Here is a 16884-nt window from a genome sequence, read left to right as displayed (position 1 = left end):
CTCACAGCTCACCGAGCACAGGGGCCTGACCCGCTGGCCGGCCACCCGCACCGCCCCCCACAGTCCTCTGGGGTCCGGGCTGGGTGACCGTGTGTGTACAGAGCAGGAGGCAGAGGCCAGGAGGGCTCCCGCCCAGCCTTGACCTGTCCTCGTGCGGCTGGGAGCCACAGACGGACGGTCCCTCCCCAGCGCCACGCAGCTGCCGCTCCTGCTGTCTTACTAAATCCCGGAGCCTGACCTGCTAAGAACCGCATCAGGGATCCTAATGCTGACATTTATTTAAAATTAGGTTTGTGTGTTAGTAAGGCGAGGACAGAAGACGCAGGGAAGGGGGAGTCCCTCCCTCCCCCCTCCACCCAATAACTCAGGGTGCGGGGACTGCCCGGCTCCTGGCTTTAGGGACCGCAGCTCTTCCATTCACAAGCTAACAGGAGTCTGCGCCAAGAAGCAGGGCGGGCTTCCTTCACCACCTTGGAGCAGGACGGTCCCCGCACCCACCCCCCCACCCCCACCCCCCCCCCGCCCCGAGCCGCCCAGGAAGCCGGAGGCAGCAAGAGAGAGGCCGAGAGCGTCCCCGGAGCCCCACTCCATCCACCAACACAGCGGCCCAAAGGGACGTGTGGGTCATGGAGCCAGAGGGCGGGGGTCGGGACTGCTGACCCCATACCCCTGCGAGGACCCAGCATGGCCCCCACGCCCTGCTCTGCTCTTCCAGGGGCCGCCTCACTGCCCTCGAGGGTCCCGGGCCAACCAGGGCCCAGAGCTGGGTCAGGAGAGCCAGGCCAGCAGCTGCCTTCTGCCAGCAGTGCTGACAGATGAGGATGCCCAGGGCAGCCCGCGTGTTGCTCTCTGGCCGCAGGAACAGCTTACCAGGAACGCCGATGGGACGACGTGGCCTCTCTAACGCCACCAGCACAGGCCCAAACACAATTCATTCTGAGAAAACCCCAGGCAAGCTGGGAGCTACAGACTCTAGAGCAGCGACAGTGCTTTCCTCCCTGGAGAAAGCACCACCTCTGCACACAACGGGCTCTGGCCACCGCCCCCAGTCCCGGCAGCACGAGGTCAAGGGCTCTAAGGAAACGCTGCTTCCCTGGGGGCAGAGATGCTGGGCAGGGCTGGTGGGACACTCTCAGGCAGGCGGAACTGGGGACGTTTGAAAAGCAGGCCCCGGGAGGAGGCGTAGGGGAGGCCGGGAGAAGGGGAAGGGCGCCTGAGGCCTCTCCAGACAACAGGGCTCCTCCCGGCCCGTGAGCTCCGGCCAAAAACCTGCTCAGGGCAGTGACTGGGGCTGTCACCTCTTCCACTTCAACTCAACCGACAACGAAAAGAGCCCGACCCTTCACATCCCCCGACCGACCGTCCCAAGCCCGTTCTGTGAGGTTGCGACGCCTGTCACAGGGCAGATGGGCCCCAGCAAGTACTTGGCTCCGTAAATGAGGGTCACAAACACCCAAGCCACCTTCCATTTCTATGGCGTCTTCTCTCCAGTGCGCCTGGTGCGGACTTTCTGCCCCACCAGGCAGGTCACCTGAGGCTCTGGGAGCGAGAGCCGCCCTCCCAGGGAGCGGGTGGTGCTAGCATCGCACTGAAAACAGGCCTGAAAGGAGAGCTTCCGTGCTGGCAAGGAGCTTACGCAGAAGAGCTGGCACAGAGTTGGGAGCGCTTAATTCAGGGACACGCCCGGCAGGTGTTCCTCGGAATGCCAGCTGAGGACAGGAAGGAGTACAAGTGGTGGCCCGCCACAGACCTGGGGCACCAGGTCACTGGGCCACCACCCTGGTAATACCAAAGGCACCGGTGAAGAAAGGGCTCTGGACCAGGGCTGTCCCAGCGGGGCCAGGCGATGCTCTGGGATGATTCACAGCGTCCCCAGCACCATCCGGGCCAGCCTTGCCCGTGGCTCTGCAAGGCTCCCAGGGATAAACCCCGCCGGCAGCGGGGTGGGCAGCTCTCCCTCCGCCTACCGGGCTGCAGCCCCAGGCTGGGCGGGCGTCAAGGCACAAAACCGCCACGGAGCTAAGCTGGTCTAAGGACCCTCCCAGGACCAAAACCGCACCAAGGCCACGATGCCTCTGACCGACTTTGTCATTGGCCACAGAAGCACAACAAAAGTCTCCAGGTTTTCACTGTCAGCTTAGAGTAAGGCCACTTGTGTATCTGCGATAAAGGACACAAGGAGGGGCAGCGTCCTCCGGGAACCCCCGCCAGAGGCAGGAGGCTGGCAGCTCCCAAGTGGCCGCAGAGGCGGGCAGCGTAAGGCAGGCCCTGGGCACTCACATCGGGAGAATGATTGTGGCTCGCGAACAATTTCGGATTTTGAAAAAATAAATATAATAAATATATGCCAAGAACTCTGTTAAGGGAATAAATGGCAAAGAGAAAAAACTTTCTGGGTATAAAGACCCTAAAACACCCACAAAGAAACCTCTAAGAAACCCCGTGAAAAGGAAGAGGGAAAGGCGGGAGGGGGCAGGCCCAGGGCCCCAGGCACCTGAGGTGGGGAGAGGTGCTGGGGGCTACGGGGGTGCGGGGCGCCGCCTCCACGCGAGGGAAAGGCACGAGTAACGGTTATGCTTTAAATTAAGAGGTTAACGGCGTCACCACAGAAAAAAGAGCAACATTGGCCGCAGTCGCAGCGGCCCCAGGCCCAGGAAGACGGCGGAACCCTGCTCTCCACAATCTGGGACCACGCTGGGCTCCTAGAACCTTCCACCCTCGGCCCAGCTGCGACGCAGCCTCACTCTCTGGGGAGAGGGAGAAACAGGGAGAGGTCACCAGCCCCGCGACGTGCAGAAAGCATTCCCGGCCTGTCCCCACGGAGAGGGGCTAGAGGGCCCGCCCGGGACTGTCCCCGCAAAGGCTCGGAGGGTCCCCGCGCCCTCTGTCCGTCGCCCAGGAAGGACGGGAGGCGGCCACCCCGCCGCTTAGCTGGCCCAGGACTTGCGGTTCTCCGGGTTCCCGGGGGCGCGCTCGGCCCGCCCCGTCGCGCCCTCGGCCTTGGCCAGCGCCGCCGTCAGCGAGGCCAGGTTGGTGGCAGAGCCAGAGAGCGCGCCGCTCCTACGGGTCTCGGGGGCGCCTTGCGGCCGGAGCCCCGCGCTGCGCCGCCGCCCCGCGCACGCCGCCCTGCGCACGCGGCCCGGCCTCACCAGCAGCCCGTAGCCGGGGTTGCACTTGAAGTACTGCTTCCCGCCGATGGAGCCATCGTTCTTACCTGCGGGAAGGAAGAAAGGAAGGAAGACGTGGAGGTGGCTCCCCGGCCCGTGGGACCCCTGTGCTCCCAGGCCCGCGCAGCCGGTCCCCGCTGAAGGAGCGGGGCCGGGGCAGTGCCTCCCGAGCAGCAGAGGTGGTCACTGCGGACAGATCCCGGTGGCCTCCGGCACGGCCAGGGCCTGTCACTTCTGACGCCCACTCGCCCCGCCCTCGGCACCAACCGCTGTCAGTCTGGACAGTCAAGACGCAAACCGAGGATGGATGTCGTGAGTGGAACGATTATTTTCCCTAAATCTATTAGATGGAAACTGGCAAATTACCAAACTGTAGCTAGTGAGATGTCACGCCTGGTGTGTTAAGATGGGGAGAAGATGCCTCCTTGGTAAAAGCAAACAAAAAATGCTTTAAGGTGAAGGTCAGCACTGGGGGGGGGGGGGTTGGGGGGAGCTGATCCCTCAGTGTCCGCAGCCCATGGTGATGGGTTGCTGGGGGACGTGATCTCTGCAGCAAAGCACTCATGAACTGTCCACACTCACTGCCTGCACCCCGCAGCCTGCCTCCTCTCTTCCTCCCTCTCAAACAGGCCCACCCTCCACCAGCTCCTCTCAAGGTCAGCAGGAGTCACTCGGTCCGCCTCTCGATGTATCTCACAGGTGACCTCTCGCTCTCCCTTCCTGCCTCCCCCTCGAAGGCGGGGGCCTGTGTGTGGCCCTGCCCTGTCCCTTGGGGGCTCGCCCACCCAGCCTGCCCTCCGAGAACCCTGCTGCCTCTTGGCTGCGTGTCCAGCCCGAGGTGGCCCTCTGACTGCTCTTCTCTACCGGGCATCCACCCCGCACGCCCAGTGCCCCTCCTGCCAGAACCCTGGTTCCTCGGGAGCACGTGCTCTCCCTGCTCTCCTCATAGCACTCACTACTATCACATTTTGTTTGTTTACTTGGCAATTCTCTTCCCTCTAAAATGTAAGTCCAGGGAAACCAGAACTTGGTTTTGCTCACCAAGGTGTCCTCAAAATCCAGGACAGGGACTGGAACGCGGTAGGTGCTTAGTATTTATTTGCTGGATGAATTCGTCTGTTCGCTAATCCCCCTTTAATTTTTGAGCTCAATTACAGATAAAAATGTCTTTCCCAATTCCCCTTTGCATTTCAGCAGAAATAGAATTTAAAAAATATTCCAACCTGTGCTGCACTAGTCTTCTACCTCTTCCATTTTATGACATTCTTGGCCAAAATTATTTTTAAAGCCAGTGATTTCACAGCTGAGCCTAGGGGCTGAGAGACAGTCACTGTGGCCTGGGGTTCACTGAGGCCCCTCCTGCAACCCTCACTCTGCTGGACCAAAGGACAGCTCCTCACTGGCGACACCCAGCAGGCCACACAAGCTCTGCTAAAATCCATCTCCACAGCCTCCAAGCCTCAGCTCAGGGAGCAGCTGCCCCACCCTGGGACACGCTGGTGGGAGGGAGAAAGGCAATCAGGCCAGCCGAGCTCAGCGTGCTAGACACAGAGTGAACTCCCCGCCATATCTCCTCAAGAGAAATGAGTGTGTCCATGCAAAAACTTAACACACAAGTGTTCCCCGCAGCCTTACTCACAACGGCCAAAAAGTGGAAGCAACCCAAACGTCCATCAACTGACAAGTGGATGAACAACGAACGCGTGGGGCATCCCTACAGTGGGACAGTATCGGCCACAAAAAGGAATGAAGTGCTGACACAGACCACAACTGGCTAAGCCCGCGAAACTCGGAGAGTGAAATAGTCACAGGAGGCCGGGTATTTATGGCTCCATTTATGTGAAAGTCCAGATTAGGACCTTTTATATCAACTTAGGCAAAAAAGTAGATCAATGGTTACCTGGGTCTTGGGGGGGTGGGTAGTGTCTTGCTAACTGACATGCAGCTTCTTTTTGGGGTGATAAACCCATTCTAAAATTAGGGTGTACAACTCTGGAAATATACTAAGAACCACTGAATTGTACACTTTAAACAGGTGGATTTTTTGGTATGTAAATTGCATCACAATAAAGCTGTTGAAATCAAAAAGAATCCGCAGGCCATTTGCTACAACAAGGATGAACCTAGAGGGAATTATGCTAAGTGAAGTAAGTCAGAGAAAGACAAATAATGTATGTTATCACTTACATGTGGAATCTAAAAAACAAAGCAAATGAATGAATATAACAAAACAGAAGCAGACTCACAAATATAGAGAACAAACTAATGGTTACCAGCCGGAGAGAGGGAAAGCAGGAGGAGCAAGACAGGGGTAGGGGGTTAAGAGGTGCAGACCACTATGTATAAAATAAATAGGCTACAAGGACATATTATACGGTACAGGGAATACAGCCAGTGTTTTATAATAACTTTAAATGGAGTGCAATCTATATAAATTTTGAATCACTATGCCATACACTGGAAGCTAATACTGTAAATCAACTATACCTCAATTTAAAAAAAAAAAATTGGGGGGCTTCCCTGGTGGCGCAGTGGTTGAGAGTCTGCCTGCTGATGCAGGGGACACAGGTTCGTGCCCTGGTCTTGGAAGGTCCCACATGCCGCGGAGTGGCTGGGCCTGTGAGCCATGGCCGCTGAGACTGTGCTCCGCAGCGGGAGAGGCCACAACAGTGAGAGGCCCGCGTACCGCAAAAAAAAAAAAAAAGAAAAAAAAGAAAAATTGGGGACTTCCCTGGTGGTGCAGTGGTTAAGAATCCGCCTGCCAATGCAGGGGACACGGGTTCCAGTCCTGGTCCGGGAAGATCCCACATGCCGCAAAGCAACTAAGCCTGTGCGCCACAACTACTGAACCCCACGCACTGTAACTACTGAAGCCCATGCGCCTAGGGCCCGTGCTCCGCAACAAGAGAAGCCACCGCAATCAGAAGCCTGCACACCACAACGAAAAGTAGCCCCCACTCGCCACAACTAGAGAAAGGCTGCGCGCAGCAACAAAGACCGGACACGTTCAAAAATAAATAAATAAAACTAAATAGATGAATGAATGAATGGCACGACAAAGTACATGTTTCCTTAAGTCCTGCCCTCAGTCTTTCTGAAATGATGATCTCTTGGCTTGGAGGGAGGCCATTCCATAAGGAGACTTAAGAGACTGGTGAGCCCACGAGGCTCTTCGATCACCTCGCCTTCTGTCCTCCCCCTGGGGGCCCAGGAGCCTTGGGGTGTCTTAGGAACACCTGAGGCACCTGAAGCTCCACATGGGCACTGGTTTTTGTAACCTGAGCAAGCACAGCAGACGGAGCTGCTGTGACAATTGAAATGCAGACGCTTCTGTGACTAAAAAAGAAAAACCAGGATGTAAAGTCACCAAATTAAGAGTAGCTTTCAATTAAGGTCTTTGGTTTCTGAGAAATTTCTGCAGGTTAAAAAAAGAGAATCTGACTCTGAAAACGCTTAGGAAACTCTTATCTAGACAAAATTCTTCATTTTGGAAAGTGGTGACCCAGGGGCTCAGAGACGTGAACGATGTGCCCAAGGGCACACAGCAGGCGCTGGGCAGTGAGGGGCAGGGCCGACCACGGGGGGCACGGTGAGTCGCCCCGGGACCCGGAACCTGTCCCAAAGCAGCAGCACTAACCTGAAGGTAAGTCTAGCTCCACTCCGACCCACGTGCCCTCCTGGAAGTCAGTGGGCCCCACGTATCTCACGATGCCCGTCTTGGTGGTGCCCACGGTCACATATTCTCCCTCTCTGAGCCACTCTGGGACCTCACTGGCTTCTTCAGAATCCGAGGAGACTTCCAGCTTTCCCGGGGCCTCTGCCCCAGCACTGCCGTCGCCCGGGCCCCCTGAGGCCAGCGGGTCCTCCTCGCTCCCCGAGGGGCCGCCGGGGTCCCCGCCAAGCATGCGTGTGAATGACTTCAGCTCCGAGGTCCGCACCTTCTGGATCCTGAAGGAAGGGACCGGAGCAGGCGGCTGGCACCGAGGGTCAGCAGGCGCCGGCGGCCTGGAGACGTCGGGCCCTGGGCCAGCGGCCGGCTTCGCCTGGGGCTGGGGGCTCTCCGGCTTCTGGGGGGCAGCGGCAGGGTCACTCCTGCCCCGCCGGTCAGGCGCGGGGGGGCCTGCCGCCTCGTCCCGCTTCACCGCTGCAGCCCCGACAGGGGCCGCAGCCGCGCCGTCTCCCTGCGCCATTCGCTCCACCGGGCCGGGAGGGGCGCGGGACGTGACGGGCGCGGCCGGGGGCTCGGGCTCAGGGGTGGCCGGGCCGGGGCCAGGAGAGGGCAACGCCGCGGTATCCAGGCCGGGGCCGCAGGCGTCCGACAGGGTGGCAGTGGAGACACTGTGCGAGAAGTAGCCGCTGGACGCCTCGCTCAGGGGGCTGGGCGGCCCATCTGCGCCCTCGGGGGCCGGGGAGGTGGGCGCGGGCCTCGGGGGCCCGTCGTAGGTCTTGGGCGAGGGGGCGGCCGGCAAGGCCACGAGCACGTCGGAGGCCACGCGCAGCCCCGCGCTCTCTCGCTGAGCCTGGAGCAGGGAGGGGAGAATTCACAGTTAGGCATCCGCTCCCCAAAGCCTGGAGACCAATGCTGTTGTCAGCGGGGACATGACAGCTCCAACGGTGGGACAAGCGCAGCCGTGCAGCAGGGCGGACCCGGTTCCCACCTCAGCTCCCCTGCTGTGCCGTGCGACCTCCACGAACCAGATACGCAGGCCGACTAGGCTCCACGCTGGCGCTGCCCCTGCTGCGACTGAGGGCTAAGCAAGACGGCCACGGGTGCCCCTCATCGCCTCTCCTTTCCGTAAACTGCAGATCTTAACAGCTGCCTGTGATGGCATCATTTCTAGTAAGAGTTCCATATTTGGTCCTAGTCTTGTTTTCGGGCACAGAACTCCCAAAACCCTTGGGGTTTCCTAAGTGGCAATAACAATAAGGGCTTCTTAATACTCATAGCGAGGCCCTTTCAACCACATCTGAGTTTGTTAAGGGGGTGACTTTTGGAAAGCCCCCAAGGAAGGGGGCTGGTTGCCAGGGGGAACAACCAGGTGACTAGAGGATTTGAACTTTCCATCCCACCCCTGGCCTCTGGGCAGCGACTAAAGGCTGAACCGATCACCAATGGCCAATGATTGAATCAACCATGCCTACACAATGAGGCCTCCGTAAAAACCCAAAAGGACAGGGTTTGGAGAACTTCTGGGTTGGTGAACGTGTGGCAATCTGGGGAGAGCGCTGTGCCCAGGGAGCGTGGAAGCTCCCCACCCTTCCCCTACGCATCTCTCCCAGCTGGCTGTTCCTGTGTTACATCCTTTTATAATAAATGGATAATCTAGTAAGTAAAATGTTTCTCTGAGTTGTGAGTCACTCTAGCAAATTCATTCAACCTGAGGAAGGGGTCATGGGACCCTCTGAGCTGGAGCACACCGGACTTGGCATCTGAAGTGGGGACAGTCTTGTGGGGCTGAGCCCTCAACCTGTGGCATCTGACACTGTCTCCAAGTAGATGGGGTCAGAAGCCGAGTTAACTGTAGGACACACAGCTGGTGTCCGAGAATCGCTTGGTGGTGGGAACAACACGTACGGGGCGGCCACCTCGGCGATGCGGTACAAGGTAGGCAGACCAGGCCCTCACACAGAGCGTGGCACACAGCAGGCGCACACCTCCTAGCGCCTCCCACTTCCCTGCACTCAGGCTCAGAACTCTTGCCCCCATGTGAACGGATCCCCCTGCCCAACGCCAACTCCATGGGGAGACTGACAGCACCGCCGGAGGCCAGAAGAGCACTTTCCTCCTGCAAAACTGAAATGATGGTCTCACTGGAGGATCTGGAAGTGCCAGGGCACAGCTCCACCAGCTCGGGCAGGAAGCAACAACCCTGGGGCCTGCGGGCGGGAGGCAGGGGGAAGAGGAGGAACAGAGGCTGCCTGCAGGCTGTGCCCTTCCTCTGAGAGGCCGTCTTTCAAGCTGCTGCTCAAGGCTGGTCCCATGTCACAAATGGTCCCTCTGGTCCCAGGAGACTCAGGCCAAGGAGCAGCCAGCCCGGCGAGCAGGGGCTGAGCGAGGCCAGAGCTACGCTGGCCTCTCCGCCTCACGTCACCGGGTCCGAGGGAGCCTGCAGAGACGCGCAGAGCCCCATCTCCTGGGGAAGACGACAGTCGCGGCTGCGCCGAGCTCTGCGCTTTCTGGCGCGCTCTAAGGTGTCTCGCCTTGATAACTTAAGCCATTGGGAGAAGGTGGCAGATTATCTTTCTATTCCCAGTGCACAATGACAGGGAACGGGAGACAGAGTGGGGAGTGGGTTGGGGGGCGAGAGGGGTGCTGCTCAGAAAAAGAAATGTGTTTTCAATATTTACAGAAAGATGATTTATATTAGGAGAATGGCCGTTTTCCATTTGAAATACAGGATTTATTTGAACTGGGAAACAGCTGAGATCTGTAAGTCTCTTCCAGTTACTTGGCTTAACTCAGCAATTTGATAAATCGTGCATTTTCTCGTGAACTGTCATTTATATCCCTGTCTCCAGAGGCCCTCCTTCCCCCACAAGGCACACTCTCAGGGTACAAAATTAACAGCACCTCTTGAGATTAACAACCCATTTTTGTGATGAATCTCTGGGCTGCAAAATTTACTAAATCCAATAGATCAATAACTGTCACCAGCATAAATACTCTAAAAGATTAGGCAATCCTTCAATCATTTTTCTTTTGCAACTTGTACATATTTTATTTACTCTTTTCTATTTTAGTTTTAATATCACTGACTGGGCAGGGAAGAATACGCAAACAAAATTACAACAGTCTAGAATCTGAACAATAACTATGGCCCTTAAATAGCCTGTGTTCCCCACTCTCCCAGGGTCCAACCCACCATTGCCGGATCTGCTGTCTGCTAAGGGCAGCTGGGCCCATCCGGAGGGAGACAGTCCTGCAACAGTGCCCTAGAGCTCCTTGCTGTTCCCCCATCAGCGCTACTGGATCCTCTGATGTGGGCCAGAAAGTACTCGCTTTACAACACGGCCCAGACAGGCTAAAGGATTCACCCAAAGGCTCCAGTAAGTGAAAAGCCAGGGATCAGAGGTCACATCCACAGCGACAAGAAAAAGGTGACGGGAGGCGGCAAAAGGCGAGCCCAGATAACCCGCGTTCTTTCCTGCTGACCGAGCGCAGCTCAGATCCTTCCGCTTCGGCGCTTCGGCGCTGCGGCAGCCGCTCCCACTCGACTGGAGCTGCTATGTGAATGAGAACCTCCCTGCGTCTTTGGGTTACACTTTGCCACTGACATTCCTAAGGCTGCCAGAAAGCCTGGACGCGAGTGAGCCAGCGGGATGCTGAGCGAGCCAGCGGGATGTGCAGCAAAGCTGCGCGGAGCACGCAAGGCAGCGCCCTTACGTAAGGGACTCCGTCTCATTCTGCCCCACCGGCCTTGGGACCCCAGTCCTGCCTCCGAGAAATAATAAACCCAACTCATAGGGGGCTGGGGGGGGGCGGTGGGTGTCACAGCTCTATCTTCAGTTAAATTCGTGAGCACCAAGGATGTCCTGCATTGAAAAGGGCTGTGCAGAAAGTAGTAAATTCTTGAACGTCTAAATTTTCTTTCGAATTATTTGGCCTCTTTTCCTATTGTTTTAATAAATAAAATTTTCCTATGACGATACCGCGTTTCCTAAGAGGATGAACACACAGTGGGAGAAAAGAGATTTGCTATTCATAAGATCAGAAGTGCTGTTCATCTGTGGGAGATCATAAGAGACTATTTTCTCCCCAGCTTAGCAGCAGTCTTTTCACGCTGATATCATGAATCAGAATGAAATGTAAAACTGAGAATTTAGTCAACACTTGGAATAAGGAGATTGTTCTGTTTATAGAAATCGCCTCTACCTAGCAGTGGGTTATTAAAGCCACAGACTGCATTAGCAGTCAAGCACCTAAAAGTTTAGCAATCATATGATTAACAAGTTGAAAACAGAAAAGTGTAACAAGCAAAATAGAGAGGGAGAAGACGGTGACCTATATTATAGTTAATTATCAAAACGGGAATGCTAAAATAAAAAACCACGGGTGTGGACTCAACAATTATAGCATCGGGGCCACCCACGGTATGTGGGGCAGCCACCAGCAAAGGCGCCACCAGGCCCGACTAACTCACCTCCACTATCCCGGGCGTCCCGGCATCTGGGAGGGCTGACTGCACCATGATTCGAGGCACGGGCTGAGGAAACAAGGGAACAGGTGGACACAGGGATCAGGGGAAGCAGAACAGAATAACCAGAGAAGATTTCAACTGAACAGACAGGAGGGCTGTCAGGATGACCCACACAAAGCAAACTTTTACAACTTTCAGGAATTCTAACAAGTCACCGCCTAGCAGGCCTGCCCGGGGCTGGGGTCGGGACGCTGCAGAGGAAACACGAGAAGCCGGGAACTCAGCCAGCTGCTCGTACCCAGCTGGCAACACCAGACACGTGCTGAAGACAGTAAGGTGTACGGTGTGCTCTCTCCACTCTCGCACGGCACACGTTAGCCAAGGGCTGCGTCTCTACATACAAGCGTTACAGGACTTCACTGGCCCGGGAAACTCCTGGTCGAGAGGATCACAGGCAGTGCCGTCACAGGAAGCAAGGAGGACAGAAGCCAGTGTGGCTGAAGCACGAGGCACAGCAGGACAGGGATGTGGACAGAGGCTCTGGGGTCTGAACAAAAGCTCCTGGGCAATGGTAAGGACCCCTGCAACGCCTGGGCAGAGAGGGCAGGACATGAAGACCGACCTGCTGGCGGAAGGCAGGCTGGCTGGAGAAACAGTGCAAGAGTGAGGCGGGCCAATCACAGGCTCCAGCAACAGAGCAGGGGTGAGTGACGAGAGCCTGAGTTAATGGGCACAAGTGACATCACAAGAACGGAGTAGGCTGCTTATGGACACGTGGTTCAAGGAACATTTAAAAAAAGAGTAAAAAAAAAAAAAGACAAAAACTAGGGGGCTTCCCTGGCGGCGCAGTGGTTAAGAACCTGCCTGCCGATGCAGGGGTCATGGGTTCGAGCCCTGGGAAGATCCCACATGCTGCGGAGCAACTAAGCCCGCGTGCCACAACTACTGAGCCTGTGCTCTAGAGCCCGCGAGCCACAGCTACTGAGCCCACGTGCCACAGCTACTGAGCCTCTGCTCTGGAGCCCGTGCCGGGCAACAAGAGAAGCCACCGCAATGAGAAGCCCGCGCACAACAACAAAGAGTAGCCCCTGCTCGCCACAACTAGAGAAAGCCTGCGTGCAGCAACGAAGACCCAACGCAGCCAAAAATAAAGAAAAACAAAAACAAGCCCCAGGATAAGGAAAACAGACCTCAAAGGAGGAGCTGGTAACCGTGAAGCAGTTGGTAGCTGCTGAGTGCACTACAGCAGGTGGGGAAGGGCACAGAGTAGACGCAGTCATCTCGAAGAAGCCCGGGGTCCACCACATCCGCCTTTATTCTCTCAACCAACGTCTGGCCCGTTCCCAGGCCTGCCTGCTCCGACACACAAGTCTGGACCTCGCCTCAGAGAGCTGGGCTCTAAGAGGGCTCCGTCCTGGCAAAATGAACACCTACCCGCAGTCCTGTCTCACAGAAGGAGTCAAAATTGGGTGTCGGAGTTTGTTACCATGGAGTTATGCGTGTCTCTTCTCTTGCCGGCTCACTGATCTACTATCTAATCTAAGTTGCCCGGAGATCCCTCCAGGTCCCTTCCTCTGGCCCTGAGCACTCCAGGTCCTCCCAGGTCCCTGGTGCATCTGGGGGCCCGGGGGCCTCTGCTGTCACGACTCCCCAGACAGTCTGCAGGCACGAAGGCTGACGGCCAAAGTCTTGCTTCCTACTTGGCAGCCCAGACTCTTCATTGAAGGGAGAAGAGCCCACCTGCAACAAGATGGCCCACTGAGGGTAGGTGTCGACCTGCTGTGTTCACACACCAAACAATCGCGTTTCAGCAAAGGTACCGCTACAACCAGTTATGCCCTGGGACTGCCTCTGGGAGAAAAGTGCTAGAAGGGATTAATTTTGTAGAGGTGAGGGACCAGCAACAGGATTTGGGCAAAAGCACAGAGAAGAGGCGATTAAATAGGAGATGGTAGGAGATCCAGCTAAACAGGTGGGAGGACCTAGGGATAAAGGAAAGGAAGATGTACTCTACCCTGCAAACACTGGGGAATTCCTCGGGGTTGAAGGCCAGGGAAAGCGAGGATCAGAGGTGTGTTTAAGAGAGCCAGTGTGAGCAGGCAACAGCACAGAATGAGGGAGGACGCCCGCTGGCGGCAACGCCACGGACCCCCCGCCCCCCGCCGGGCTCACATCACTCCCTCCCACCCTCCGGCACCTGCCGCGTGCTCCCCGCTCCCTTTTAGGGGTTCTCCACTTCAAGCACGTACCCTTCACCTTGTCTTACAGTCCTTCAGTGCACGGCCTACTCCCTTTATTTGTATTTTCCCCATAGTGTCTGAAGTCCCCCACGAATGGAAAGGTGTTCAGAGCATAATTCTCAGTAAGGAAAGAAAAAAGTGTTAAGCTGGAACTCCAAAATACTTACATTCTTCAGTTAGATCTTATTTAAAACCGACAAGATTGGTGTGAAACATTCTCCCTTAAGGCATAAAAACGTAAAAATCCCACCAAGAATGGAACTATAGCCACCCAGGATGAAAGATTTTCTAAGATTCTTGTCCTCCTGAACGGAGCATGGAAACATAATTGATACTTTTATGATTCAGAGTGATTTAAAAAATCCAGTAAATGTTTGGAAAAGTATCTGCTGAAATGAATTAAAGGGCCAGCTTGACTGGGACGCGATGCTGGAACCCAGTGGACCCACGGGGCTTCCTGGTGGGGCAGGGCCCCTGGCCAAGACTCTGTGGCTCCAGGCTAAGCTGAAGACTTCGAGTCCACCCCTGACCATCACTCACTCTCAACAACCACTTCTCCATCAGGCAACAGGTCTGCTCCACAGAGATGCCTGCCCCACCCCCAGCATTCAGATGACGTGAGAACCAGACACTGGATGATCAGACACACCTGAAATGGCTGAAAACCGTGTCAACAATAAGATCACATCAGGTCTGAGTGGGTCCTGAGTGCAACTTCACGTACTTTGACCACACCCACTGCGCTTCACACTCTGGTAACTTCGGGGTGTCCCCTCCAAGGGGTGCTAGGTAGCAGTGGACAAGAGACGACCACAGGTGGATACTTCTCCAGCAAGGGACATGCTCAAGAGGGCAGGGGCACAGACATACAGGACTGGCCGCGTACTGCTTTCTATGGAAGCTAGGTGCTGAGTACCTAGGGATTCACTGTAATATTCGCTTTACATCTGTATATTTCAAATTCTCCCATAATACTGCCCTACATGATGAACTTAACTGGGGCTCTGCTTCAATGTATAAACTTAGCTCAACAAGGACTCAGGTCTCAGGCGTACAAGGCATTGCAATAGCGCCGTGGGAACACAAAGACCTGAAGAATACGGGCTCACTCGCGACAAGGCAGCAATCCAGTTTGGGGGCAGGATGGGATGCAAATAACAAAAACGTCAAGGAAAAGGACAGCTATCAGAATGACAGTTTCAAAGCAGAGGAGATTCTGAGGAGGAAGGGGTCATCCTGGGACCAGGCCTAGAACACCTCCATGAGGGTGATTTCACTTGTGAGACAGGGCTTGAAGACGGAATGGCTTTTCCCACAGCTGAGGGACACCTCGAACATGAAGAGTGGCGTGACAAAGGCAGGCTACCCTTTGTGTCTGGCAGTGTTCCCTCCTCACTTCCTGCCCAGGAAAAGCTACTCAACCTTCCAGGAGGTCTTGGGAGAGAGAGGATGATCTAGACTGACCAGTGCTGGGCAGAGGCAATGGAAGTTAGGGTGTGCAGAGGAGGCCTTGTATGTAAATTTATGGTGGATTTTCACAGGCGATAAAGAACTATCAAAGGTACTGAATGAAGCGGCCATAAGAATTAGGCTAACAGAAGATTATCCCTAAAGAGGGCAGACAGAAAACTTGGAGAGGTCAATTAAGCAGCTGCTTCAATGGTTCAGCGGAGAGCCAATAACATAAGAGCCTGCACTTGGATAGTAAGAGGAAAAGGAAAGAGAAATGAAAATTTAGAGATACGAAGGAGACTCCTGAACACCTGGAAACTGGGGGGAGAGCGAAAGACGGTGCCCAGGAAGAAGGGACGACAGGGCGAGGGTGACGGTGGCCTCAGCAGAAAGAGTGTGCACACGCACCTGTGCGTGTGCACGATCATGGGGGGGGAGGGGTGCAAGGGAGGGGGTGCCAGCCTTCTATATTTGGCCACGGCCTTTGGTGAATTTAGCAACCTTAGTAAGGGTACCAAAAATACCTACAAAGTGCACTGAAATCTTCAGTGTGTCATCTGTCCTTCACACGTAACAGCTCCCATTTCCAAATGGTACTGCTTGCGCTTTAATGCTCTTTTACATATCCCCCATGCAGGCGGTTGCCTCCGATCTCAGGAGCTCAAAACACTGCAGATCATAAGTTCATTAATCCTTATGACACATCTGGTAACTATTAATAAAAATGACTGCAAAGTATTTTGCAGCTATAAATATTAAGAAGTCCCACGAGGCTCACGAATATAAGTATAATTATCTACATTTCACACTACAGAAACCAAGGCGCAGAGGCATTCACCTAGCGGTTAAATGCAGACAGACTGCCCAGGGGGGTCAGTGACAGGGATGGAAAGGGACCGTGGCCTGGAGGCCAGCTGAACCTGCCATCGTGCTGTCCCGAGGGTGGCTCAAACCTAGTAGATGGGCAGGTGACAGGCAGAGGGTTGCTCCGAAGCATTTCGGGGAAAAGGTGATGGTCACTTCTCATACCATACCTTGTCATTTCCTAAACTCTGGTTTTCACATGCCACCTGAATGAAAACAGAGCAGACTGGCTCAGAATTTCATAACTAGGCATAAAAGCTAATTTGGAGACCTCCTTGCCCCAGAATAAAGCCTTAAGTCCTTGGCGTGACTTGAAAGAACCTCACCCCTCACGAGGCTGCACTTCCCTCGCTCGGCATGCTAACCCACTCTGTGCTGGACACACCATCCTCGCACTGTCCCTTCCCCTAGGGTATCACATTCCACCTGATGAAGACCTAGTCATCTTTAAGTCTCAGCTCAAGCAACATCTACTCTTCCTCAAACTGCAGGTAAAATGCCACCTTCACTGGGTCACCCCCGATACACACATTCAGCACCTACAACATCGTCCTATTTATCTGTCGACGTGTCTCGACGGGAGCCCCTCTCAACTGCAAGCTCTCTGCAGGGTAGGGGTTATGTCTCATTCATCTCATCCATAAACAGGAACTTAATGTTTGTTGAATGAATAAACAGTTAAATAAGTGAATGAATGAATTACTTAAGTGACATGAAGGCTGAATTGTACAGTTAGATAGGATTTGGAAAAATCCTATCAAATTCCAAAATTTGGGCATAGGGGTAGGTAGAGGGCAGAAGAGATATCAGCTGAAGCAAAAAATCATCACTTTGTTCAAAAAAAAATTAAATTTTCTGATGTAGTTTTTTGTTTGAAAATGAACCTTTCCTAAAAATCACCCCTTACCCTGAATTTGATAAATTCTTACATGTCATTTTCTAATGGTTCCTAAGTGAATATGATCCTCTAAGTCTTTTTTTTTTTTTTTACAACTCTAACCAATCACTTTAATCCAAGCATAG

General features: G+C 54.8%; 1 protein-coding gene across 6 annotated transcripts in view; it reads right to left on the bottom strand.

The window, feature by feature from the left end:
• Positions 1-518: 518 nt before the first annotated feature.
• Positions 519-16884, bottom strand: part of KIF13B (kinesin family member 13B) — a 187153-nt gene continuing 170787 nt past the window's right edge. For 4 of the 6 annotated variants that reach the window (XM_019941373.3, XM_019941375.3, XM_019941376.3 and 1 more), the window contains 3 exons: positions 11309-11371; positions 6805-7687; positions 519-3214 (listed from right to left, as the gene is read on the bottom strand). In XM_019941373.3, the coding sequence (XP_019796932.2) occupies positions 2928-3214; positions 6805-7687; positions 11309-11371 (1233 nt within the window). In that variant the 3' untranslated portion in view covers positions 519-2927. Of the gene's footprint in view, positions 3215-6804; positions 7688-11308; positions 11372-15525; positions 15667-16884 lie in introns of those variants that run through there. The other 2 variants (XM_073805779.1, XM_073805780.1) reach the window with 2 other exon arrangements.

This window comes from Tursiops truncatus, chromosome 6 (genome assembly GCF_011762595.2).
Source record: "Tursiops truncatus isolate mTurTru1 chromosome 6, mTurTru1.mat.Y, whole genome shotgun sequence".
Classification (NCBI taxonomy): Eukaryota; Metazoa; Chordata; class Mammalia; order Artiodactyla; family Delphinidae; genus Tursiops; species Tursiops truncatus.
The sequence above is the reverse complement of the archived record's forward strand: the minus strand, read 5'-3'. Positions and strand labels throughout refer to the sequence as shown.